The sequence below is a fragment of the Lissotriton helveticus genome, chromosome 1_1 (genome assembly GCF_964261635.1).
Source record: "Lissotriton helveticus chromosome 1_1, aLisHel1.1, whole genome shotgun sequence".
NCBI classification, from domain to species: Eukaryota; Metazoa; Chordata; class Amphibia; order Caudata; family Salamandridae; genus Lissotriton; species Lissotriton helveticus.
In genome coordinates this window covers 1,887,969,135-1,887,996,318 of record NC_136057.1, presented here as the reverse complement: position 1 = coordinate 1,887,996,318, position 27,184 = coordinate 1,887,969,135, and the positions used below count along the sequence as shown (strand labels likewise).

Genomic DNA, 27,184 nt, shown 5'->3' with positions numbered 1-27,184 from the left:
TCCAACCAGACCTACAGTTGAGAAGTGGGAAAAGACAGAAGCACAGTCTGGCAAATTTGCGCTTCTGATATCTATGGAAATGTATGCATTCCTTTTTAAGTTCAAGAAAATTTTATTTGATATTAAGAAGAGAAAAACAAGGTGTCAATACAAAGTACAATGAAAGTATAAAACATTGAAAGTTATGATAAATAAACCAAGCATAAGGTTGTAAATATTGTCAAAAGGAAAATCCGGGCAATGAGGGAAATGTATGCATTCCTGGCCTTGATTAAAAGCATATGATTAAATTGTGAGTCATGAAAGTTGTTTTTCCCTTCTATTGTGCAATCTTTCTAACAGGATATTAATTTCACTTGTTTCATAATTAATGATTTCGACTGCAAGTGTGGAAGTGCTACATCCAAGAGAATCTGAAAGCCGCAGGTTTCTAATTGACAGTTCTAGATATATTTTCCTGCCAGACACCATTATCTTGGTATTTTTATTTATCATTGTTGAACTTGTTTGCTACACAGTAAACTTCCAAATTTGGGGGACCTTTTTGCATGCCAAGTGCTGTCTGATCCAGAATAACAGGACTGTTGGCCTTTGGAGCATGGGGAATGATAGGCTACCAAATTTCGAGTGAAATGTATGTGTCTCTTGAAGAGCTGTATGTACTAAGGTGAGCTATATACAAGTTAAAAAGCAAGGGAGTTGAGACACATCCTTGTTTCAAACCTTTCTTCATAGACACCTTATCTGAAGTTAAAGATATGAGGGCCCATATAGACTATTACCTTGCCTCGGAGTACAAGGAAATAATTGTCCTCAGTAACTCAGGCATTAATGTACATTATTGTTAGAGCAATATGACAGTCTTTGGGTATCATAGAATTTATACCACAATGTATTTTTATTCAGCCAAGCCTACTGTCAGGTGAAATGTAGGGGTGCACCATAAACTCACCCCCGCTGGCAGAGTTTTGCCCTCTTTGCACCCCACCTGTAGGGCGGAGTTCAAGAAAATCACCACCGCCGCCAAGTGTTTTTCTCATGCGTGAATTGCCAATGTTAAGTTGGCGCGCGAGAAAATTTGAGCGCTAGGACAAGTCCCAGCTCGATGTCTCAACACAGACGGTAGCAGCAGGTTCCTACCACTCATGTTGAGAAAGCTGTCACTCAAGTAAAAAACCTACCCGAGCAACAGGAATAAGCAACGCACTCTAGTGAGCCGTTCGCACTGATTTTACAGTGCAGGACAAGCTCCCAGCACTAAAAAAATCAGCGACCAAAATTCCACAGTTCGCTGAATCTCACAGAGTTTTTAGGTAACTCGGCGAGTTCCACCCCTAGTGAAATGTGGATATACTGCTTAAGTTTCTCCGGGAACAGACCCACATCTTCACACTTATCCGAGGATGATTCTGCCAAAGGTGGAAAAATAACGTTCAAGTACATCGCTTTCTGTGAACTGGTGTTTTTTTACATGTAAGAAAATGCTTCTAGTCATTGATACCTAGCCCCTTAAAATAGTGAACATAAGGATAATTCTGATCCACTTCCCTGAATTGATATTCGGGGACATGGTGGTCCTTAATACCGAACCAAATATTTTTTATGGGTTATTTCATGTTTTCACATTACAAGTTGATAACTTTGCTAGTTGTGGAATCACCACAATAGTTGAATTTGAGAAATGGTCTCAGATTTGAAACAACAATCCTTGGCCTCTTGGTTAAATGGAAGTAATACGTCTCACTAAAAGGACAGGAAGGGCAAGAATATTTTAGAGATACAGTAGTTATGTAACTAGAAATGGAGGGTCACTATCCATAGTCTGGGAAACAAACCTTGGATTACATTCTGCTCAGAGCTAATGACAGCTTTAAAGTTTTCAGAATCCTGGAAAAGCTGTTTTTGATCCATCAATTTTCCCAATTGAGAAACTTTAACTCACAATGCCCAGATTTAGGGGTGGTGATGCCAGCCTGATTTAGCATTGATCACCCGGATATCTTCACCCCCTAATTCCAGGGTTAGTGTAATGAGGGGATAAGTGGTGGATTCCAGTGAGAGAGGACAGAAAGGTAGACTCCCAAGCCTGGCCGCTGAGGTCTGAGGGACCTGGTCACCAAGCAACAGGAGGCCAGGAGAAGTGTAGACTGGCTGCTGATGTGAACTATGGGCAAGTGCCTGGCAGCACTGGGTGGTGTTATCTACTGGTACAGCGTTATCTTCTGGTAGATTTACCAGAACATAAAGCATGCTAAACACAGGAAGCCAATATTGGACAAGTCGATTGAAGGCGGATATACAGCCAGTTTTCATACTTATGTAACTAAACTCCAAATGCAATAAACTCATTTCACAAAAATTATAAAAGAATATCTCATGCTTCGTTGGCATATTTTCCTCAGCACAACTTGCTGACATTAAACCACCAAGCAACAAAGTAAGTTCAATTTACATAATGCAATTTCTGCCAGACGTTTTATTTCTGTGGATCAGCATTTCGTGAACACCAACATAACCTTTTGCAATAGGTAAATCAAAAAAAAATGGAGTCAAAGCTTTTTGTAAGGAATGGATTGGTGTGCCAGATTTGAACTTTCCAGTATAAAAACGATTTACAATTCCTCGCCAGCTAGTCGAGAACCAATAAAGATTTTATTTCTAGGACATTTTCTAAGAAGTATTTTCGATGTAGAGAAAATGGCCACATTGTGGTTTCTACTGATTTTTTTAATACATTTTCTGGTCAATTAAGGTGGATACCCTTTAGGCATTAAATGTTTGTCGAACAAAATTAGGTAATCATCAGTTTCATTTCGAAACCCAACTTCATTTATTGACCTATTATTATTTTTTGTTGTTGCTAGAATTGTTTCAGATTCTTCACTCCCACCTCACAACTCTTAAGTGCCAACTGCTGATGCAATAACCCTAATGATTATTTAAGTAGTGGGCTCCACGAACCCAGTTGTACCATGGTACTTGAATATCTGTTGTTTGGCACTCTCATTTGTCATTCTGGAAATGTGACCTGCAGGTCCATAGGCAGGCACAACTCATGAAGCGTTCCTTTCAGCCTTGTATAAATGCATGGCTAGATTTAAGATGGATTTCTAAGTGCTGTATATGTATATCAAAAGTTTTAACAAATGCTTCTGTTTCCCTTTGTACTGCACCTTACAGCTCCCATTGCTATGACGCACAGCCCGACTCTCCCACCTCCTCATTCCCCTTGAGAGTCTATATAGCTGCTTCACTACAACCACATCCATGTTTATGAGATATGTACTTGGGAGAGGGAGAAGTACTCCAGTACACCCAGCATTACTGAAATAGGGCAAGATAAATCAAGAAGCAATAGAGGTGTAACCAGAATCTCCTGGGAACTTGATAAAGTCCCTGTCCTTTGAGGAGAGCTGCAACTGATGTCACCATTGGGAGAGATAGATGAAGCCTCCTGGTCGCTACCTTGGAATTTTAAGCCTAGTTGCCCTGGAAATCATCTCACTGGATATACTTTTCACGAAGCTGTATATTCTCCTTGCCACGGAAGTCACCAAACCTTGAGTCAGCGATGTGAGGAATGCAATATGGGCTCCTTACCAATTGTGGGTTCATCTCACCCAGTACCTTCTTAGTGTGACCACAATCGTTGTCCTTTACCTTTCATGGGGAGCTGAGGAAACCATCACCTAGACGTAGATGCCATTTTCACTGCCCTCAACCTAGCCTGATATCACCACATGTGATGCCTGCTTTAAATGTAATATAATTATAACTTGCCTTCCACCTATCCCCTGGAGCCCTTCCCATGACCCTTTGCGATGAAAGGATCAGGAGCCTGCTCGCTGTCTCCTGTAGTTATCTCTTCATCCAGTGCCAGTGACACCATCCTATTACCCTTGAGGAGGTATCTACCTGCTACATCAGAAACCTAGATAGGTCCTCTGTGATCTCAGCCTCGTCCCATGGGCCATGGATGTTGTCCTTGAAAGGCTGCAGGCAGATGAGGTAGTAGGGGCAAATGAAGGAGATGGAAATCAGTAACAAGACAAATAGCAAGGCCCCAACACCCGAGATGGTCAGCAGCCCCACTGTGGCCGAGAGGGCGAAGATCACAGTGACAACAAAATGGCAGATAGGCGTGTGGGCCTTAAGTTTCTTCTGAAGCGCAGGCCAGAGTGCAAATATCTGAATGGCAAAGGTCACCATGACAAAGGTGTGTAATGACTTGGGCAACCTGGAGGCTAGGCACACAGAAGCAAAGATGGCCATGTTCAAAGAGAGGGTGCTGGATACAATGGCAGCATTTGCCCCATAGTCAAAGAAGATAAGGTGTCCAAGGAGCATGAGCACTGACATGGCATATATGGTATCTGTACTGATGGACTCAGTCAGTGTCTTCAATACAGGGGAGAAGCCATATGTAAAGGCCAGGAAAACCAAGGAGCTCTTTAGATCAGCCCATCGGGTACGCTCATTCTCTCGCCGGCCTGCCCCATAGTCAACCACATCGAACAAGATGTAACCGATCAGTGAAGAAGCAAGGCTAGCTCCAAAGAGCCACTGAGGGTCGAGCGAACCCTGGTCCATGTACCACCAAATGACAGCAAAGACAACCACACTGCAGAGCTGCTGAATAACGACAGCGGACTCAAACACCACAGTCCAGTAGCTGTAGCGCCGAACATAGATGTTCTTCCGCAGCTCCTCCAGAAAACGCCGGTCCACATAGTTATCTGGGAACGGCTGCCGCTCATATAGAACTTTCCGCCAGCCCACTGCAGCAGCCTCCCTAGGGCTGTTCATCTCTGCTTGTTCCTGCTTCTCTTGTAAGGATATCCCCATGACCAGGGCAACAATTTAACAGAGGGAAGTCAAGGAAGAGATATTCCAGAATGTGTTCAAGAATTTGCAAGTCAAATGCTCTTCAACCCTTCCCAGTAGAGTAGGAAACTTCAGAATCCAGCAGGAAAAGACAAAGCAAGTCAAATGCTCTTCAACCCTTCCCAGTAGAGTAGGAAACTTCAGAATCCAGCAGGAAAAGACAAAGCAAACATTTCCATCTTCAGCAGAGTATGCCTTCATTCTGCTCCCACTGCCACATATCTGCAGACACAAATACAAAATTAATTTTAAGTTCCCAAAGAAATTTCTAACATAAACCATAAAATAGGTCATGATCTCTTCTCTCTTAAACATTGTTCTTTTTGCCCTCAGTATGTTACAGTGGAACACAGGGAACATATTCTACGCATTGCAAATCAAAAACATCTGGTTTAAGGCAACTATTTTAAATTGTATATACTTCTATAACCAGCTAGTGATGCTAGCACTAGTGCAGATCACAGAGAATATGTTTCTTATAGCACAAACTTGAGCTCAATTGTGATTATGTGGTGAGGGAGGCTTTGATGTTTTGAAATAATTACCCAAGTGTCCACTCTGGTAATGTAAAGCCTTCATAGCAGTGGAAGCTATCACTCTGTCCACATACTGTGCAGTTGTATGATAAGGAGCTGTGATGGAACCCTAGTGAAGAGACGGTTGGGTAAGCCGTCCTTATCTTCCTTTAACCAGGATAAGACACCCATTCTTCTCTTCAACTGCCCAGGAGAGGACTGTGGAAGCCAATCTGCTGTTCCCTGCCCTGAGAGCACGCTATGGAATCCATTGCCCACTTCCCCTACTAAGCAAAGTGTCGTGATAGCCAATCTTTTCATCCCCTGCCAAGTAAAGAGAAATCGAATCTATACTTCTCTTCCCATCTTAAAAAGAGGATTTTGGAAGTCATCCTTCTAAACCCTGTATACAAGATCGAAATAGAACCCATGCTTCTTATCCCTGTTTAGTAGAGAATATTGGTAATCATCCTGCTTACCCTTCCACAGTAAAAAAACAGAAAAAGCAATCCTTCTCTCCTCCTCTCAGGAGAGAGCGGTGGAACTCAGCCTTCGTAGCTCTGCATTAGAGAAAAAAGAGATGCCACCCTTCTATTATTCTGTTAAGGAGACAGAAGCAGACACTTTTGTTCTCCTCCCTATAGTGGAAGCATTCTTTCTCACCCTTTGCCCAGGAGACAGCTGTGGAATCCATCCTTCTTACCCCTGCTTCGCCCGCTTTCTGATTTAATCATCTCAACTGAGAACCCTTAAATGCCTCGGTTTCTTCAATAGGATATACTTAACGTGCCAGTCAGATGTGAAATGCCAATAGGGATGTAGCACACTAACCCTAGAAGATTCCAGGGAAGGGAAAAAGAGGCACGGGCGCTTGGAGTCAGCTAGCCTCCAAACTAACATGAAAACACAACAGAAGCGGCTCCAAGTGTCCTGACTGAAACCTAGACGATGCTAAGTTAAAAGAGGGATGGCATCTCACAAAAAGTGAAGGATTGTCCTCACACACCACCAGGTGTCATGCTTCATCACCGGCAGTCCTCACTCTCCAAAAACTCGCTTTGGTGCAGAGCGGGCCCACACCTGGAGACAGGGAGGACATTCCTTCACTTTTTGTGTGAGATGCCATCCCTCTTTTTCCTTAGCATCATCTAGGCATTAGTCATGACACTTGGGGCAGCTTCTGTTGTGTTTTCATGTCAATAGGGATATCTGCAGTGCCCTGGAGTACATCCCTCTTGTAGCAGTACTCGGATCTTTTGGGAGGCTTCAACATGGCCTGGCTCCTTCTGCACTCCCTGCCTAGCAAGAACGGGGTTTTAACTATTTATATCCTCTCCAAATGCATTTCTCATTCTCAGTAAATGTAATCTTTTTAAAACCGTGTGCAATTTTTCTAATGACCTATGGAGCAAAATGTCTGCTTCGGAAGGGATCAGGATCTGAAACAGAATCTTGAAGATTGCTCAACGATTAAAGCCCTCAACTGAGGGACACCTAGGTTGAGAGATTACCATGATGAGGGTCCACTCTTCCAGTGCTCTTGAACTGTGTATGAAAAAGTCACTGCTTTCTTTAACTAGATTCGAGCAACCAGCATGTAAATTGACATTCTAGCTCGTAAAAGGTGTGAATAGTCCACCTAACAGCTAAAAAGAGCATCATGTATGTAAACAGTCATCCAGCACCTAGAGAGTCGTACTTCACGGGGGGCCTGTCTAGGGTATAAAGGTTCCATCTAGCATGCAAAGGGATACCCTAGAGAATATAGATATAAAAGTACAATGTAGGACTGCCTACGACTTAAGCACGTAATAAGACTAACAGAGAAAAAAATCTGGCTATGGCATACAGATCTACATAATGTAAAGTGTTATCTCATGTACAAAAGGGTCTATTTTGTCTACAAAAGCTCTATCTGTTGTAAACAATCTTATTTAGTGCACAACGGTCCTGTTTGGTGCACAAAGGGATATATACCAAGTACAAGGCGTATTTAGAGCATGTAGAGTCAGGTTAGTACATAAAGTATATATCTCGCATATAACGGATGTTTAGCACATAAAGGGTTTTTTCAGAAGTGTGTGTCTGGTAAAAAAAAATGGTATTGAGCACTTCAAACGTCTATCTAGCGCTGGATCTAAAACATAAACTGTCTATCCATACTAATATTATAAAGAGAGAGCCCAAACCTTTGAGGCGGGTAATCTCAGTAACCACAGCACCAATCACAACACCCAATACAGCGTTGGAAAGGGCAGTTGCAGCAGAAGGACATAGGCTATGCAGACGGCCACAATATACATTTAAAAGATAAACGAACCGTGCCAGCATAGTAGTCCCTTGTGAGTGTGTCTGCGTTCTGCTGTGGGCGTGTGCTGGGGGCGTGACAAACGCTGGGGGCGTGTGGTATGTTCCGCCATTCATGCCATGTGAGTCGTAATTGCGCCGCATCAAGGGGCATGCTGAAGGCGTGACACACTGGGGCCGTGACAAACGCTGTGGACGTGTGTCCGCACTGTGAGCGTGTGTCCGCCCTTCATGCCATGTGAAGCGCCAATTACGCAATTGCGCCGCATCAAGGGGCACGCTGGAGGCGTGACAAACGCTGGGGGTGTGTGCTACGTTCCGCACTTCATGCCATCTGGGTCGTACATTAATCAGATCGTCTGCTGTGGCCGTGTGCTGGGGGCGTCACAAAGGCGTTCACCTCGAAGCGTGGTAAGTAACCAATCGCAAGACTCCCTTGGGGGACTGCCCGTTGTCTCACACATACTGGGGGTGCCGAATGCAGTGTGTGCCTTGGCCTGGGTGCATCTGAAAGGGCCGAACGCAGTGTGTGGCTTGGCCAGGGTGCGTCTAAAAAGCACTCGGGCCACAGAAGGGCGTCGGTGTGGTATAGCTCTATGTGTTTAACTACGATGCATACTGTCAACAAGATCAGTATGGTCTCTGCGCAGAATTACGTTTTTTTTTCCGTTTAATATGACGGTTTCAACTGCCTTGTTAGAAAATGGATGATTTTATAAGGTATCCATTGGCTTATATATTATACATTGTTATATCAGGTTTCCTATTAGTTTCCTTACATAGACGAATTTTTTGTTGTGAATATTTAGGAAATTGCAACATTTTGCTGCAAATTAGGATGACCGATGTATATATATAAAATAATTGTCATTCTAGAAAACTTGATTTTCTAAGTTTATCAATGTACAGGCAGTTTGTGCAAATTTTAACATGTTTCAATACATTGTTTTGATTATTGCGTTTTTTGCACAGTATTTTTACTATGTCTATTGATAATCACTCTGCACTGTCACTTTAAATTGTCTGCTCGAAGGCTAGCAGTTTGTCATGTGATCGAGCCTCCTTGGAGGCGAAACGCGTCATGGCGGCAGCGCTGGCAACTATGAAATAAAATCCACTTATTTGCACCAGCAACTTTTGGGTCCACTCTTCGTCATTTTGGATGGGAGCAGTTGAGTCTGCAGTGTGACGATTTTCCAAAAATACTTCGGTACCTATGGCTTTCACGGTACGAGTGGAACCCCTCCTTGTTTAGGGCAACGCGGCAGGAAGCAGCTGTTCCGGGACTTGTTCGTGGTACAGAACGCATACGATCTCCGGCGAGGAGAAAGCCGCAGTAAGCCCCTGCAAAACCGTCAATTGGTCTACGTGGGATAGCAACCAGAGTTCTCCGTTTCGGTGCTCCGGAGGAGAGGTCTGTGTATTGAACCAGAGTAGACAAACGGAATCAGCAGTAAGGAGTGTGTGCGATATCGGGCAGGACTCTCAATCTTAATTGCCCTGATAGTCGTTTTCTTAAGTGCATATTTAAAAACATTTGCCGTATACTGTAGCACATTGCAATATGTCCGCCGACAGACTGCGTAGCCGAGCTGAGGCAGCGGATTCCATGTTTCCAGATTCCCCGGCTGGAGCACCGCACCGTTAATTCAAGATGCCGGCAATAGCACCACTAGAGACCTTTTAAAACAAGCATTTACAATGCAATGGTTTCGCCTTTGGAAAAGTTAGACCTATTGGCATTGCTCATGACATTTCTTTTTTTTTTTTTTACTTATAAATAAATGGCATTGTTATTTACATTGCCAACAGCTCTCTCAGCCCATACAGCTATCTCAGCCCACACAGCTCTCACAGCCCACACAGCCCTCACAGCCCACACAGCTCTCACAGCCCACACAGCTTTCACAGCCCACACAGCTTTCACAGCCCACACAGCTCTCACAGCCCACACAGCTCTCACAGCCCACACAGCTCTCACACCCACACAGCTCTCACAGCCCACGCAGCTCTCACAGCCCACACAGCCCTCACAGCCCACACAGCTCTCACAGCCCACACAGCTCTCACAGCCCACACAGCTCTCACAGCCCACACAGCTCTCACAGCCCACACAGCTCTCATAGCCCACACAGCTCTCACAGCCCACACAGCTCTCACAGCCCACGCAGCCCTCACAGCCCACGCAGCTCTCACAGCCCACACAGCTCTCACAGCCCACACAGCTCACAGCCCACACAGCTCTCCCGGGGAGGCAGTTATCTTTAAAAGAGTAGAATCGGGTTCCGTGTGTTCGTCTTGTGGATTCTGGGTTTGAGCACACACCCCAGATGCAGATATGCGGGACTCTTCAAAAGTAACCTCTCCCCCCGCCCCCCCGCCGCAGAATGGCAAAAACACACACATTTACAAAAAAAAACGAAACTCCGCCCACCACCTTTAACTCTGACATCGTGTGATCCTCTACAGGGGGCTTGCATCGCGCTGTTCGTACTCCTCCACCTTTATACTATAATAGTTGGCTCCGTTATGGAAACCACATCTTAAGCAACCAGGCATTGGCAAAGCCGATATGCTTGCGGCCCGGCCGGACCAGATTCGGGGGCGTTCCCGGCTTTTGGCTGACATAGCCAAAAGCCAAAAATTCTCGGGAACGCCCCCGAATCTGGTCCGGCCATGACGGACGCCTCTCTGTTCCAATGGCTAGCCTCCATTTATGGAGCTAGCCAATGGAACAGAGGGCGGATTCCCGAGCAACATACTGTAATCATTAGATTTCTCCTGCGCAAAAGCTGCTTGCGCAGCTTTTTTGCAGTCGAAACCTAAAAAAGTATATAACGCGGGTGTGAACAGCCTTTCTAGGGTGTGATGCCGTCTCTTGCTAATGACGTGTCAATAAGTACATTTGCTTCTACTTGAATCTCTGGGGGATTGTAGTGACCCATCATCTGCTCTGGGACGAGGTACTTTGCCCATCCTATACCTGTTCAGACCCTGCCACAGGCTGGCCAGTCGCCCGCCTGCGCAGAACCCACCAGCGTGGATCGAGCTCTGTCGCATACCCAAAGCCCTCTGTATCGCAATATTCACTTGCTCACGAAGAGTACCCATGCAAGACTGGCCAGCCAGCCCCGGACAAACACCATCGGCTAGCCTCTGAATGACTGTTAGGCATCTGCTCCCGCTCTTCACCCCCTCCATTGGATCTGTCACAGCGCCTATAAGTGGCTGGAAAGCTTCACATAACACTTTACAAAGACAGGAAAAAAGATGTAGCCACTTTTAAACTTAGGCCGTTCAGGGACACAGAGCTGGGGTGCAAATCATTCGCACCTCTTTTGTGAGTCAACAAACGGGGGGTGTTCTTTTGTGGAATGAGTTAAGTGCTGCATCGCATTACCATGGTCTCACGGCGCTACTGGGATTAGGCCCCATCACGCCCTGGTTTCGAGGATTCCGTCACAGACCTGGCCTTGACCTCCCTCGTGGGCGTGTCCCGTTTGCACCGCCCGTCCTTGGCCGCTTGTTGGACTCTGCTGTTGTGCACATGCTAATAGAATGATGTGAGTGCTCCACTTCACCCATCGTAAAGCGCCCAGTCATGCTTTGCAGAAAAGTGAACTATGTAAGCGTGACGCGGCGTTGCACAAGAGCATCCCAGACTCGCAGTTCTTTGTGAATCCTGTGCACATACATATAATGTGCATTCGGGGAGAGGGGGCAGCTGCACTGAGAATTTGTGATACATATTCCCTTTGTGGTGCGGGCTCGTGGTGTTTTCATGCAGTTGCTCTGCATGTCTCTGCCCTACGTACACCAGCGCACACGTCTCTACAGACACCACTGCAGCCCATCTCGGGTCATCACGGATGACAGGGCAGGGCGGCACTCCCAGATCTGTCCAAAAGTATACGCAATGAACGCTGCAAAGAAACTGCTCGATATTTTCAGCTCAACACCCAAAGTCCGCCTTCTCATCTGTGACCACAGCAACCCTTTGAATGCGAGTCAGCTGCGGTGCGGCAGCGAGCTGAGCTGAGCTGCCCAAGAGCACTGCCGAGTCCTCTCTGAAGTTAGAAGCCGTGACCGCGGCACGTCTTTGTGGGGATTCAGAAACTGGAGACAGAAAGTGACAGGAGGCCACAGCACTGCCTAGTTTTGATTATAGATGCTCTCCCACAGCACAGTGAGGCGGACACCCACAGCAGTGACCCACCGCTGGCTGCAACAGCTCTACCGCCTACCCCACAGCACTGCCCAGCGCTGGCTGCAGCAGCTCTCCCGTGGGTCCTACAGCACTGCCCACCGCTGGAGACAGCAGCTCTCCCATGTACCCACAGCACTGCCCCCCGCTGGAGGCAGCAGCTCTAGCATGTACCCACAGCACTGCCCCCCGCTGGCTGCAGCAGTTCTCCCATGTACCCACAGCACTGCCCGCCGCTGGAGGCAGCAGCTCTCCCATGTACCCACAGCACTGCCCCCCGCTAGCTGCAGCAGCTCTCTCGCTCACCCTCAGCACTGCCCCCCCGCTGGCTGCAGCACACGGCTCTCCCGCTCACCCCCAGCACTGCCCACCGCTGGCTGCAGCAACTTTCTTGCGCACCCACCGCTGGCTGCAGCAGCTCTCTCACACCTGCAGGCACACTGACCCACAGCACTGCCCAGCGCTGACGGCAGCAGCTGTAGCACAGCTACACGGCATAATGAGCAGGAGAGCCTCTGGAGCAGCCGTATCGCGTTCCCAAACCAGATGCTGAACTAACCCCAGCCCTCCACTGAACTGACCCCAGCCCTCCACTGAACTGACCCCAGCCCTCCACTGAACTGACCCGTCCCCAGCCCCTCCACTGAACTGACCCGTCCCCAGCCCCTCCACTGTTACAGGCTTGGAGCACACACCCCAAATGCAGATATGCGGCACTTGTGGGGAGTAACAGCTTGTTGGGTTGAAGTGGCAGGAGGGTACTGGACAGGAGCAAGTCTCCGTTCGTTCGTCATTCGGATACTTTCGGGGTTCGAGCACACACACCAGAGACAGATATGCGGCACAGGAGAGAGTAACATCTTGCTGACTTAAAAGGCAGCATGGTTATACAGGACCCGGGGAGGCAGTTATCTTTAAAAGAGTAGAATCGGCTTAAGCAACCAGGCATTGGCAAAGCCGATATGCTTGCGGCCCGGCCGGACCAGATTCGGGGGCGTTCCCGGCTTTTGGCTGACGTAGCCAAAAGCCAATGAAAACGGTAACAAAATCCACGCCCAAATTGTAAAGTGTCAGTGAATTTTCAATAATCCACGTAAATGTAGCTGTATGTTTTGAAGAGAGCTCCTAGTTGTCCGAGCTGGATATCTACGCATCTGGATCTTTAAAATGTGATTCTTCTAATGCAGGTGCAGGACTACAAATACGAGAACTGAACAAGCATGGAAAAAAAACTCCCCCGGCACGAGGAAGCGTGACAGCTACCTGTTAGTTCGTTTTCACATCTGTCAGGTGGCCATGAAAGCCCCGTGTAACTCCTATAGCAATTCTTCTATTTTGGTCAGCAGCCCTTTGCATACGACCTTAGCTCATATTGCAGAGCTACAAGTGAAAATACAAGTCCCAGAATGCAACGTGCTGATGTGCAACACGTCTAGACGGGCTGAGTCATGCATGAAATGGGGTCAGTTGCTTATGGGACGAATAGAAGCAGATTGAGTTTTTACCTTTGCAAGTTGAGTATCCAGCAGTCGAGGTAGCTGTAAGACAGTCTTGTGAACCGCCGGCCTCTCGCCCTCCTGTCAGTCTTTGTTATTAGTGCTGGATGCCTGCGCTCGGTGTGTTTACAGACTCGTTTCCTAGGAGACCGAGTCACGTGCTGCAGTGAGCATCAGCCATTGAGGAAACTCGGTGCCTACACACACCATATAGCAGGTAGAAAGAATGAACTACAGTTCAAAGCCCGGCATTTTATTAGGATGACAAGGCTTGTCAAAATGCTGCAGTCAAAGAGGGGCAAAGAGGACTTTAGGACCAAGGAACCTAGCTTCGCCACAGTAAATGCAAAGGAATAATTAAGGATGCCATAAAGAGTAAGCTTTTCGTGACCTCAAAAGCTATAAAAACAAGTCAGGTCCCGGGCCGGCAGCCAATCACAGCGCGGCCCGGGAATGACGTCACGGGGGTGTCCTGGGCCGGCAGCCAATCGCAGCGCGGCCCGGGACAAAGGGGCGGGGCTTAAAAAAGCACCAGAAACGCCCCCGAATCGCGTTTTCAAGAGAAAGCGCGATTGACAGCCTCTGTCTCCCAATGTCTAGTCTCCATTTATGGAGCTAGCCAATTGGAAACAGAGGCGGTCCAAACATCCCTACTGAAAACAAAAGTTTTCGATCTGGGAGGGGCTTTGCCCCTCGCCAGGTCGAAACCTAAAAATTAGAGCGCTATATGCGCGCAGAACAATCCAAGTGGTGGGAACATCGGTCCTTATCTCGTTACTTAGAGGTGGGGCGTGTCCCGAGGGGATTAAGGAGTACCATCGCTCCCAGCTATGAGGATCCCGATCCCGCTATGCTAACAGAGTGGGCAGAGGCAAACCTTGAATCTTCGAATAGATTATTGCACATTTTGGTGAAATATGCAGACAGTGACCGTAACAAACTACAAAAGGAAATTGACATTCTGGAACTGGAAATTTCCAAAATAGAAGTCACAGATCAAATAACTAAAATGAGGACGGACATGATGAACCGATTGAGTAAGGAGGAAGAGATTATAAAGAAAAGAAAGGCTTTCAAGTTCGAAAGAGACCGGATAGATTACTTAAATGGCCAAGTCTTCACATTTGCCCGCAGATATGCAGCAGCTAAAGCTAAAGTAAGAACAAACAATACAACTCAGCAGGCATCAGGCACCACAATGTTACCAGCAACTTCATTTTCAAGCCTGAGTTCTGCAGCAGAAAGCGATCCTGAGCTAGATCCTACCAGGCATGCTAATCTGGGGTTTACAAAGCTATCGCTGGCCCAGGAGATAAACTGCCTATGCCAGGACCGTCGAGAAACTTTGAGGCCCTTCAAGTTTCATGCAGCAAAAGGCAGCGGGCAAATCGCAAACGCAGGGAACGGAGAAAATGTCATGCCCGGAACCTCAAGCGGAAGCAATACAGAAAGACAGGGTCATTGGAAACAATTTCAGAGAAAAGCAACCAAGAAATCAAACCAAAATCCGTAATCAACCTCCCAAACTTGAAATTAACTACAGGGGAAACTGCTGTCCTGAATTTGGGGCTTTCATACTGCCCACCCTGCAACATGAACTATGCAGACACAAGGATGGACATATACAGATTCACCCGCAAGTTGAAATTGAACACGTTTTTCGAATTACATCCGAAAAGGAATAACCTTTCAGATATCATGCCCAGTCCAGCAATAGACAACAGCCAAAGCCAGACCACATTTGAAACAATTTGGGAATTACAAAATGAAGGATCCACCCAAAACGTGACGATGACAGCTCACGCCTCTGTCAGCCAACAAGTTACGCCATTCAAAGCAAAATCCACATTCCAGCCAGTCATGGTTCACGACAACTTGGATACTTTCCAAGAAATACTGGTACAAGACATTAAAAAATTATATACAGCCACAAATAAGAAAAAGTTTTGCATTTCCAAACAAAATAGATGTTATAAACAACTAATCAACAAGTTACAAACTAATCATAACATCATCGTGAAGCAAGCGGACAAGGGCGGAAATGTGGTCCTTTGGCCCAGAGAAATGTATTTGAAGGAGGCAGAAAGCCAACTGGGTGACTCTACCTGTTATCGCAGAAGTAACATCCAAATAGTGAAAACCACATGGGTGGACCAATATCACAAATTAGAGGCATGGAAAAGTGCGGGCCTTTTATCGTATGATGAGTTCCGCTACTTAAAAAAAGAACATCCAGTCATTCCATCCTTTTATTTAATTCCTAAAATTCACAAGAGCACGGACATACCACCTGGCCGGCCAATAATTTCTGCCATTGACAGTTCGACTGAGCATGTTTCCAAATATATCGACTTTTTCCTGCAAGATCACGTCAAGTCTTTGAACTCATATGTGAAAGATTCTTTCGATTTCCTGAGCAAGATTGAACGTTTTGCTTGGGATTCTGAGATGTTACTGATGACTTTGGATGTTTCATCCTTATATACCTCCATAAGACACTGTGATGGACTCAAGGCTTTGGAATATTATCTTAACAAATGCCCCCCCACTTCGATGGCCCATAACAGAATGCTGTTGGATATGACCAAGATGTGCTTGAAGCTAAATTTCTTCATTTTCAATGGGGTCATCTACCAGCTGGTCAGAGGTGTGGCCCGGGGGCCTGCTTCTCCCCCAGCTACGCGTGCCTACAAGTGGGGCTGTGGGAGGAGCGTGTCCTTTTTGGCCAACACCAAGAGTTTTCCAACAATATTTTACTGTACCTACGATACATTGATGATGTATTTCTTGTTTGGAGGGGGAGCATGGAAAGTGCAAATGCCTTTGTAGAAGTAATCAATAAGAACGACATCAACTTAAACTTTACTTCCAACATCAGTCCCATCTCTATATGTTTTTTGGATGTGGAGGTATTTGTAGATAACAACAGATTGTCAACCAGGTTATATTGGAAGCCCAGCGCTGGCAATACAATATTACATGCCAACAGTTACCATCCAGCTCACCTGATCCGGAGCATTCCCTTCGGGGAAATGCTTCGGATTAAAAGAATCTGCAGTACAGAAGCCGAATGCGCGGCCGCGCAGGAGGCTTGCAGATTGCGCTTCCTTGCCAGGGGATATTCCAATACTAGCCTGGTAAGAGCTATTCAACGGTCCAATTCCATTAGCAGGCTAGAACCTTTAGTCCCTAGAGATAGAACCAGTATGAGAGCTGACCAACAACATGTGGGGACCCAAGAAATCTCCTCCCGGGTCATTCTGACCTATAATCGCCAACATGGGGATCTTAGAAAGATCATATACAAGAATTGGAATCTTGTACAAAGTGACCCAGTCATTGGGCATAAAGTGAGCAAAAAGCCTTTGCTCACTTTTCGTAAATCTCCTTCCATGTCAAAGGCTTTAGTCAGTAACATCATTGAGCCAAAACTTTCAAATACTTGGTTAACAATCAAAAGGGGCTTTAAGACCTGTCCTCAATGTAAAGCCTGCCGCTATGGCAGTAACAGGACACATTACAAAAGCCCTTTTCGACAGGAACCTATGGCTGTCACTAAGTGGCTAACCTGCAAAATGGAATATGCCATTTATGTGTTGGAGTGTCCGTGTGGGCTACAATATGTGGGCAGCACTAAGCTGCCCGCTCACAAACAGATACTCCAACACATACGTGCAATTTCGGGACACGATCAAAACTATCCGGTTGCCAGGCATTTTGAAGCTAAACATCTGGGCATTCCTGATCAGCTCCAATACTTTGTCATAGACGCAGTAGAGGTATCAAGGAGGGGAGGTGACCGTGAGGCCAAACTCCGTCTCCTTGAGACCAGGTACATACTGGAGCTTAATACAAAGAATCCAAATGGATTAAATGACAGGGAAGACCTATACACCTGCATTTAGGGGCAAATTACACGCGCCTGCTAACATTAGCCAGGGCTGTAGCCGGGCTCAGGCTGGGGATCACTACACTAATTACATGCGCCTGCTAACATGAACCAGGGCTGCAGCTGGACCTCAAGCGGGGGGACACGCGCCTGCTAACATCAACCAGGGCTGCAGCTGTGCCTCAAGCGGGCGAACACGCGAATGACCGTATCTGAATACACACATTACACACATTCTATTTCATACCCGGACAACGTCGGGACGGGCTGATAGTTTAGGATTTAAATGGACTAGGGGTGGGCAGAATATTCCATACCACCCACTGAATTTTGGCAACTCTGCTTTACTCTTGTAATACGGAGTTTCGGCCAAATTCCTTCAATCGTCAAGTGGTGTTTTTTTTTATTCTTGCGTGCAACTCCAGACCAGTAAGTTGGCAAGCACCACCGAGATCTGGCGTCCCCTAGCGTGCTTTCAGGTCACCAGAAGGACAGCCAGCAAGTTTTTTTCTAATGTGGGCGGTCTCGACTGATCACAGTGAGAAGGTTGCCGCTCAGGTAGAAAATCTACAGAAGTGGCAGCAAAATCAACCTGAGTACCTGAGCTCTCTGTCACACCTTGTGGGACCCTCCATGCTGATTTTTCAGTGCGAAACGAAAAGCACGCTACCAGCGCTAAATCACAGCACGAAGTGCCTATTACCACCTGTTGGTAAAACTCTGCAGAATCTCAGAGTTTTCATGTAACTCGGCAGAATACTAGGACCCCAAATTCTGCCAACCCCTAAAATGGACCATCTATGCATATATTTTGCTTTAGAATGTAAAGAGCTGGTCTAAAGCATAAAGGGACGAATTTGAAAATAAATGGCTGTCTAATATATAAAGGACCTACTTTCGTAGAAATTACCCTCTCAATCATTTATTAGGCAACAGCACTGTAACATTTAGATTACAAATGACAGACATAGCATATGAGACGATACACAGGTACGTAGGACGAGGACACTGACGCATATGTGCAACTAAGGGCAGATCTAGGTTCTAGACAATATGCCATGCATAGATTACTGTAGTGTAGCAGCTAGTATATTAAGGGCTAATGTTGTAAACTTGTTCTCCTCCCCTACCTACTAAGCCTCCCAGAATGCCTGTCTATATTCTATGTTGTACTTGAATGTTCCACACTTGTCAGTTGATGGTCGGTCAGCTGGCGAGGTGTGTTGCTCTACTGTAACTTAACCGCATCGCTGCGGCGGCTATTCCGCCGCAGCGCTAAGGGGACGGGGAGGCCGCGCGGCGGCCGCATGCTGGTGACGGAACCGCTCCGTCATCAGCCGCTGTTGGGCTGTGCTCATGACGGAGCGGTTCCGTCATGGCCCCGCCCACTCAATAGAACGCCCAGCGCAGGCGCGGAATAAGCGCCGCGCAGGCGCGGCGGCTGGGCCATGACGGAACCGCTCCGTCATCAGCACAGTGCCACCGCAGCTGATGAAGGAGCAGTTCCGTCATCAGCATAGAAAGGGTTAATAAACCTATCCTGAAACTACTAAGAAGTGTCTTGCTGCCTACCTGAAAATCTTACAACAGCCAACAAGCGCATAAAGTTTCTGGTGCTCAAAGGTTCCAGCTAAATTAAACATACAGGTTCTATTTAGCACACAGAAGGCAATTTACAGTTGGCGGGCATGCTGGCCGGTCACTTGTGACTATGGCCTCCGTCACCTCGCAGAGAACTGTCCTTCCCATTATGGTTCTGAAGGTTAAAAAAAACAGGGAATATGCTCCAATTGAGTTGTGGTCATATATTATGTTTTCTGTCTAGGTCTGCCAGGCTTTTCGGAGCAGTACTGTACAGGAAGAATATACATTACAGCCAGCTTTGCTGGACCTTGAGTAAACAACTGGCGCTCATGCAAATATCAGCACACACCATCCATCACCAGGACATCTAAATATATCATCCGACCTGCTGCAGTCTCAAATTTCTGCTTAAGTACCTCATTCAGTTCTGGTTTATCCTTTAATTCAAATACCTATATTTTGTGTATTGTACTATAAATTCAGAAATAGACCAGCATACCAATGGGGGAAAACGATTGTGCTTAACTAATCATCAAGAACCAAGATCGCATGAGCAACATTGTCCCGTTTCCAATAATCTTGGGGGCTGAAGAGTATCTGTTCAGAATTGTCAGATGTTACAATATATAAACACCGTATTTCCTTCGAAAGGACTCCGAAAACCACCCCGAAAGGATTCCGGAAACATCTCTTCAATCTCCTCGACCGGCCCACCTAGGCGTCTCCCAATTTGCGTCCAATAAATACTATACCTGCAGCAGTCTCTCTCCTGTATCTCAGCTTCCATGCTGCTCACTTCCGGGTTCCAGCCGTTTCCGGTGTTTTGGTATCCCAGGTGACAAAGCGGCTACTCGCCTCTAATCCAGTCCCTTCTGCGCATCTTTACTTAGTTTCAGATTGCTGAGGCTCACAGCGCCACCGCTGGGGTTGTTTCACTTTTCGTCTTTAAGAAATACCTGCAACTCTTTATTAATTTCGTACAACTCTATGGTGTTTGTTCTTGTGATTGAACATGAATTTCAGTACCCGGAATCGCGCCGTTTCAACGATGGTCCACTTGCGCCCTCTCGTGGATTTTTTTCATATGCCTGCACGTTTTTTGTTGCTTCGCAGACGAATAAGAATCCTGTACTGTTGATAATGGCGCAAACACGCTAGCAACCATGCACAGAAACACCCAGTGTATTCAGGGGACTCCCTATTTTTAAGCTACAATTTATGTTTAGCTTTCTTCTGTACTGTTCTCCTGTTAGATGCAAATAGATGGGGGAAGAACATGTGGGTGATTTTTCCTCCCTTTTAAATTAGGGTTGCCACTTTTCCCAGAGAGAATTTTATTTATTTATGCATGCGTTTTTATATAGCGTGTACTTTATTTACCCAGAAGTGTCAGAGTGCTTTACGATAGAGCGAAGTAAATTACATAAGAAATTCAGAGTAACAAGGTAGTAGGTGACAATACATATATCTACTGAGCAGGGATTTAAGTGGGATGAAAAAACTGGGGGGGGGGGGTGTTCTCAAAGGGGCGTGGCCAGTGTAATTAAGGACGTGGCTTAAAAATACATAAACTAAAAATCTGTGTGTAGCATAGTGTGCCGCGTGACGTGTAGTTAGCGGTTTCTGTCATTGCATCCAGATATATGATATAACTAGTAAAATCATACCTACTACAAGTCAGGATTATTGGCTTTGTGAATGGTTGTTAGTTACATAAGATAAAGAAACAGTAACTATGGCTTGTATATAATATTGAAAAAGCTTCCACTTAACCCCTTGCCTGCGGGGCTAATTCCCCCGCTGTGCTGGGGGCAGGGGGCGCGCACAGCGCCCCGGTGCTCATGACGAGCTCAGCTCGTCATGAGCCACGGTGGCCGAGCATGGGCGGGGTTAAAGCCCTGGTGACACCAAGACAATGTTGCTGCTCCTGAGTTTCGAAAAGAGAAGGGAAATCCAGAGAGTAAATTACACTCTTTAAAGGATTTCCCTTCCCCTACACCGCTCACCTGGCATGACGTCATGTCGTAACTTTTCCACTAGTGAGAAGTGATCAGTGTGAGCAGCGCACATCGATGTGCCTGCTGTCACTGCAGTCGAGGAAAAAACAGACCACCTCTGCCATGGCACAAAACAGAACTAGAGAGAGACCCGTTTCGAGGCCCCCTTAAAAAAATTGCCGGTGAGACCCTACCCACTTAAAGCCCTGTACTTCAGTTACTTGCAGTAAGAGTTGCATATTAACAAGTTGCATATTCACTCAAGATGACACGTTAAGAAAAGGTGGAAGGATTAGGGACGTACAAGTCCATTTGACATATTTGCAAAATTGAGACGGAGGAGGGTCGTAGTAGCTTTTGTGAGTGTAATGTTACAATCAGGGTCATGACCCGGAATAAGGGGATGTGAGCCTGGTGGGGGGCTTGGTGAGGAGAACTATTGATAGAAGTGTCTTTGGAACAGAAGAGTTTTAAGGTCTGTTTTGTAAGACTGGAAAGAGGTGAGGGTGTGAAGGTTTGGAGGTAGCAAGTTCCAAATTCTAGTCGCATTACCTGCCAAGGGTTGCGCCATGAGTTTTTCCTTTTTAAAAGTGGAGGTTTGAGCAGTTTTAAAGTCCTGCAGAGCCTTGGCATGCCACTTAAATAGAATTTGTATAACATCTCCGGTTGCCATTTTACTATGGCCTTTGTGTCTTTGTTTACTTTAGTTATAAGTCGGGGATTGTTAAGCAGCTCTAAAACACATTTTAAAGTGCTTCTCTTATATTTACTGTTATAAGTATATACGGATAAGGGGAAAAATACTGATTTTCCAAATTTTGTACCAGGGGGAAGATTAAAATACTGGTCAAGCCAGTGGGAAAAAAAACTGCCAGGTGGAAACTCTATTCTAAGTACACTTAAATGCTGGCATCCATCCTCACACAATAGCCTAACCAAGTGTTCAGGTTACTTTGATACATTTTAATACTTATCTCCACTTACCCGTACTGAAACTTAATGTCGCAAAGTATTCAGAGTTTGACACTCAGCTGCAGGCCCTTGTAATATGTAGCAAGTGATTGAAATATTTGGCAGACCTGTGATGAGCAGGACAGGAGTCTGATTCCATACCTGCTAACTCACCTGCATTCAGCAGGTACCACCCTCTTTTTAGGTCGAGACTGGGCAGCGCATACGTTGCTCTGCGAGCCATGCTGTATTGGAGTATGTACTTGAAGCCACGCCCATATTTGTCATTTGCTTGTGTCATTGTCCTTCATAAATGCTGGCTTCTGATTCATTATTAGGCTTGTTAGTCCCTGCTTAGTACAGCATTGTCTTCATTTGTATCCTCCCATGAGGACTGGCCCTTTTACTTCTGCTGCTATATGGTATGTCTTATTTAGTCTGCAAGCACTACTTTATTTAATTATTTTGTCCTGCAGACGAGTCATGCTTTCTTGCACGAGGCACCTTCAAGTTCCAGAACGGCAGCTGCTCATTTCTTGGTATGCGCGGCTGCCAAAATTAACACAAACTCACGAATGGCGCCTGCTGTTCACAGCCCGTCATTTCTGTCCTGCCCATGTTGTTCCTGCTTACATTTCACATGCTTTACTTAATTTCGTTTTTAACAGCAGTCCGCTCTGCCCCCAGGGCTTGGACATGCTGCAATGCTGAGCTCATTATCTCCCCACCCGTCCTTGCCTAAATGAGGGAACTGTCCAATTATGTTTGGTTCAGCATACCAGCACAGCAGCTGCCTCCCCACCCCCCACTGCTTGGTATATGAAGGCATTGTGGAAGTTTAGGAGCAAAAAATATATAATTAGGTGCCTCTATTATTAATAGGTTCACTACTAACATCTTAATTGTAGCAGGGCATAATTATAGTTTTTTTTCTCCTAATTTTCTCTGGTTATGACAACATCACAGATGCAGCGCGTGCATGCAACAGTTCTCGCATTTGCGAGAGTTTAAGCTATTGGCATTGTAAATGACAACACCTTTAATTTATCTGTTTAAAAAAATGCATTGTCATTTACAATGCTAATAGATGAAACCCTCGCAAATGCGAGACCTATTGCATTGCAAATGCTTGTTACTTCTATTCCCATGTCTGAAAAACAAAACGCCTCAATAGACTTTATTCAATGCCGTCTAATACCCTTCAAAATGTATTAGTTCTTAGTTCACCTTACTGGGATCACCCTCTTAAATGCTTGATTTCACCCACAGTTTTGGGTCAAGAGCTTGGCCTTTCACCACACTATTCATTCCATCAGACAGCGCAGAACAGCAGTAGGCATTGTGAGGGAGTGGGCTGAGACTGTTTGGTCTGACCATATGTGGACTCTGAGCCTAAAGTCAGCTATCAACAGTGAGTCCCAGCTGGCACCAAATCAGAGTATGACACTGACCAGTGAGGGCAGCTCTGCTTAGCCAGGCTTTAATGCACTTCTTTTCAGTCCTGGAAAACTAAGAAAGATAACTCAGCCACAGTTATGTATGTATAGAGCAAACCTAACTGAAAGTCAGCAAGGCATTATACAAGGTCAAAGGTAAAGATACAATCAACATATAATTGATGGGCTAGCTGGTTTCTAAGAGTGCAAGTGGTCTGTTACGGTATCATGAGGTACTTTTCTTAAATGAGGAATGTATTCTGGTCTTTCCTAAATTGGTGTAGAAGTCAATCAGTTCTGATGTACACAGGGATGTTTTTGAGGTGCTAGGTGCATAGATGAAGTTGCCTATTACACCTATGCCTGTTTTTATTTTTTGCACTTCTTTGTCTCTAGTATTATGGTGTTCTGGCTGCTGGTATGTCAAGAGTTTCTGGAGAGGGTGCACTTGTGAACCAGACAGGCCAAGGCGCCGGTTGTAATGTCTTTGTATGTGATGCAGCTGGTTTTTGAAGGTGGTGTGAGCCGGCAATGGGAGCCAGTGGAGTTCCAGCATGGTGTGGGCAATATAGTCACATTTCTTCTGGCCCTTGATGAGGGGTGCTGCTGACTAAAGAATGCCAGAGTAGAGCGTAGACGACTATGGGACTGTGCATTACCACAATCCAAATGCAAGAGTATGTGGACTGGAATGGCATTTCTGAAGTTGCTTTCTTGGAGGAATGATTTCCCTTTCTTTAGTAGAGAAAGCTGTTACCAGGCCATCTCAGTTTTCTTGGTGCGTTGTTACTTGAAGGTGAGGTTGGTGTCTGTAGTGAGTCTAGGTATTTTGGCACTGGGTGAAAGATATGGTCCTAATTCATCCAAGTATGGAATAGCTGTTGCTTGTTATTGGCATGTAGTAGGAATTATGGTTTGGTAGGGTCTGAGTGAGATGGAGGCAGTGTTTGAGGCACTGGATGTCTGGAGCAGAGGGGACTTAATATTATAGTAGTGTGTGGCCATCATTTATGACCTGCCAGGCATGTCCCTTGTCTTGTGTGATGGACTGAAACCTCAGACAAGCAAAACTACAGAGTACATAGTGAAATGCATTAGGCCCTCCAAGTAACAGCGGAAATGTGAAGAACAATGTGTCCTGCATTACGTCTAGCTAGCTCTGACTCCACACGTGCAGCTGCCCAGCATATTGCAGCTCAGTGTTGGTCTAGTTTGGACCCTGAATTCTGCAGTTAAAGTAGTCTACTTGAATTCACAATCACCAGAGCACAACCCAAATGTCCATGTGAACATGGGCATAAAGTGTAAAACTTAAGACAAGTGTTCACATGGAACTCACTCTTGAAAAAAACAAAATGGTAATATAGGAAATCCTGGATAGACTTAATCTCACGAAGAAAATTAATATTTTTACAGAGAAGAAATTCTATTCTGATTTAATCTTAAAAGAAAAACCCAACCAGCGTTTAGAATAAATTAGATTCAACCGAATCAACATTTATTGTTTCATCAATATCAAATCCTGAATCACAAAATATAATAGTCAAGTGAGTAGTGAAGAGATATTCTACAAGAACCCCAAGTGACAAGAACCAAAACCACCGAAGGAAGAAGTGGCAATATAGGTGAGCATAAATTGTATATTGGTTACATCTGTGGAAGACAGCCAAATTATAGCACAACCTTTTCAAACCCAGCGGGTAGAGTTCCGGTGTCCATTCATACAAAAATAAGGTATTTCTGTTGGTGTCGACGGCGTTTCAACCCTTTGCGGATACCAGGCTCTCACCTGGACAGGGATGAAACTGGGGAACTAACGGAATATGTGTAATTACTGATCATAATATAAAGGAAGAGGATGTGTGATAAAAATAAGATGGTACATACTGGTGGTATGCAGGAAGGAGTAAAGGAGCCACAGGGTCGGCCCAGCCAGTAAGTCCGGCTCAAACACCAGGGGAGGACCTTGGACTCGTGTATATGACTAGCAAGGAGGCCTAGTACCGTCGTTAGTTTGTATATCACCCTGAATAGTAATATTATGTGTAAGGCCACTGCTGGATTTTCAGCGTTGGTATGGTTGCCAGTATCGCGTGCTAGACCCTGTGAATCAAGGGTGAACAAGGGCCTCTCGATGTTAGAGCATCTGCAGGGTTTACTTGGCCCTGCAGGGTTTTCAGTGCACCATGGCCAATAAATAAATTAGGATGAAGATCAAAGGTGGCGAACTCCTGATCAGAGACTGCTTTCTGGGTGCTTAAATCCACTAGCAGTGTGGTCTAAATTTGAGATTTGCAGACTAGGTCTTTCCTAAATTGGTGTAGAAGTCAATCAGTTCTGATGTACACAGGGATGTTTTTGAGGTGCTAGGTGCATAGATGAAGTTGCCTATTACACCTATGCCTGTTTTTATTTTTTGCACTTCTTTGTCTCTAGTATTATGGTGTTCTGGCTGCTGGTATGTCAAGAGTTTCTGGAGAGGGTGCACTTGTGAACCAGACAGGCCAAGGCGCCGGTTGTAATGTCTTTGTATGTGATGCAGCTGGTTTTTGAAGGTGGTGTGAGCCGGCAATGGGAGCCAGTGGAGTTCCAGCATGGTGTGGGCAATATAGTCACATTTCTTCTGGCCCTTGATGAGGGGTGCTGCTGACTAAAGAATGCCAGAGTAGAGCGTAGACGACTATGGGACTGTGCATTACCACAATCCAAATGCAAGAGTATGTGGACTGGAATGGCATTTCTGAAGTTGCTTTCTTGGAGGAATGATTTCCCTTTCTTTAGTAGAGAAAGCTGTTACCAGGCCATCTCAGTTTTCTTGGTGCGTTGTTACTTGAAGGTGAGGTTGGTGTCTGTAGTGAGTCTAGGTATTTTGGCACTGGGTGAAAGATATGGTCCTAATTCATCCAAGTATGGAATAGCTGTTGCTTGTTATTGGCATGTAGTAGGAATTATGGTTTGGTAGGGTCTGAGTGAGATGGAGGCAGTGTTTGAGGCACTGGATGTCTGGAGCAGAGGGGACTTAATATTATAGTAGTGTGTGGCCATCATTTATGACCTGCCAGGCATGTCCCTTGTCTTGTGTGATGGACTGAAACCTCAGACAAGCAAAACTACAGAGTACATAGTGAAATGCATTAGGCCCTCCAAGTAACAGCGGAAATGTGAAGAACAATGTGTCCTGCATTACGTCTAGCTAGCTCTGACTCCACACGTGCAGCTGCCCAGCATATTGCAGCTCAGTGTTGGTCTAGTTTGGACCCTGAATTCTGCAGTTAAAGTAGTCTACTTGAATTCACAATCACCAGAGCACAACCCAAATGTCCATGTGAACATGGGCATAAAGTGTAAAACTTAAGACAAGTGTTCACATGGAACTCACTCTTGAAAAAAACAAAATGGTAATATAGGAAATCCTGGATAGACTTAATCTCACGAAGAAAATTAATATTTTTACAGAGAAGAAATTCTATTCTGATTTAATCTTAAAAGAAAAACCCAACCAGCGTTTAGAATAAATTAGATTCAACCGAATCAACATTTATTGTTTCATCAATATCAAATCCTGAATCACAAAATATAATAGTCAAGTGAGTAGTGAAGAGATATTCTACAAGAACCCCAAGTGACAAGAACCAAAACCACCGAAGGAAGAAGTGGCAATATAGGTGAGCATAAATTGTATATTGGTTACATCTGTGGAAGACAGCCAAATTATAGCACAACCTTTTCAAACCCAGCGGGTAGAGTTCCGGTGTCCATTCATACAAAAATAAGGTATTTCTGTTGGTGTCGACGGCGTTTCAACCCTTTGCGGATACCAGGCTCTCACCTGGACAGGGATGAAACTGGGGAACTAACGGAATATGTGTAATTACTGATCATAATATAAAGGAAGAGGATGTGTGATAAAAATAAGATGGT

General features: G+C 45.5%; 2 protein-coding genes across 3 annotated transcripts in view; one reads left to right on the top strand and one right to left on the bottom strand.

The window, feature by feature from the left end:
- LOC144754529 (uncharacterized) overlaps positions 1 to 27,184 on the top strand; it is a 148,428-nt gene that overhangs the window by 40,268 nt on the left and 80,976 nt on the right. The gene's annotated exons all lie outside the window — the stretch shown is intronic.
- On the bottom strand, positions 93 to 19,956 carry PIGC (phosphatidylinositol glycan anchor biosynthesis class C). Of its 2 annotated transcripts, none has more exons than XM_078642430.1 (2): positions 19,632 to 19,956; positions 93 to 5,106 (listed from the first exon to the last, which is right to left on the bottom strand). In XM_078642430.1, exon 2 carries the CDS (start codon positions 4,843 to 4,845, stop codon positions 3,919 to 3,921), a length of 927 nt encoding a protein of 308 aa, XP_078498556.1. In that variant the 5' UTR covers positions 4,846 to 5,106; positions 19,632 to 19,956; the 3' UTR covers positions 93 to 3,918. The 2 variants fall into 2 exon arrangements, with proteins under 2 accessions (XP_078498556.1, XP_078498567.1); XM_078642441.1 differs by lacking the exon at positions 19,632 to 19,956 and adding an exon at positions 5,879 to 5,923.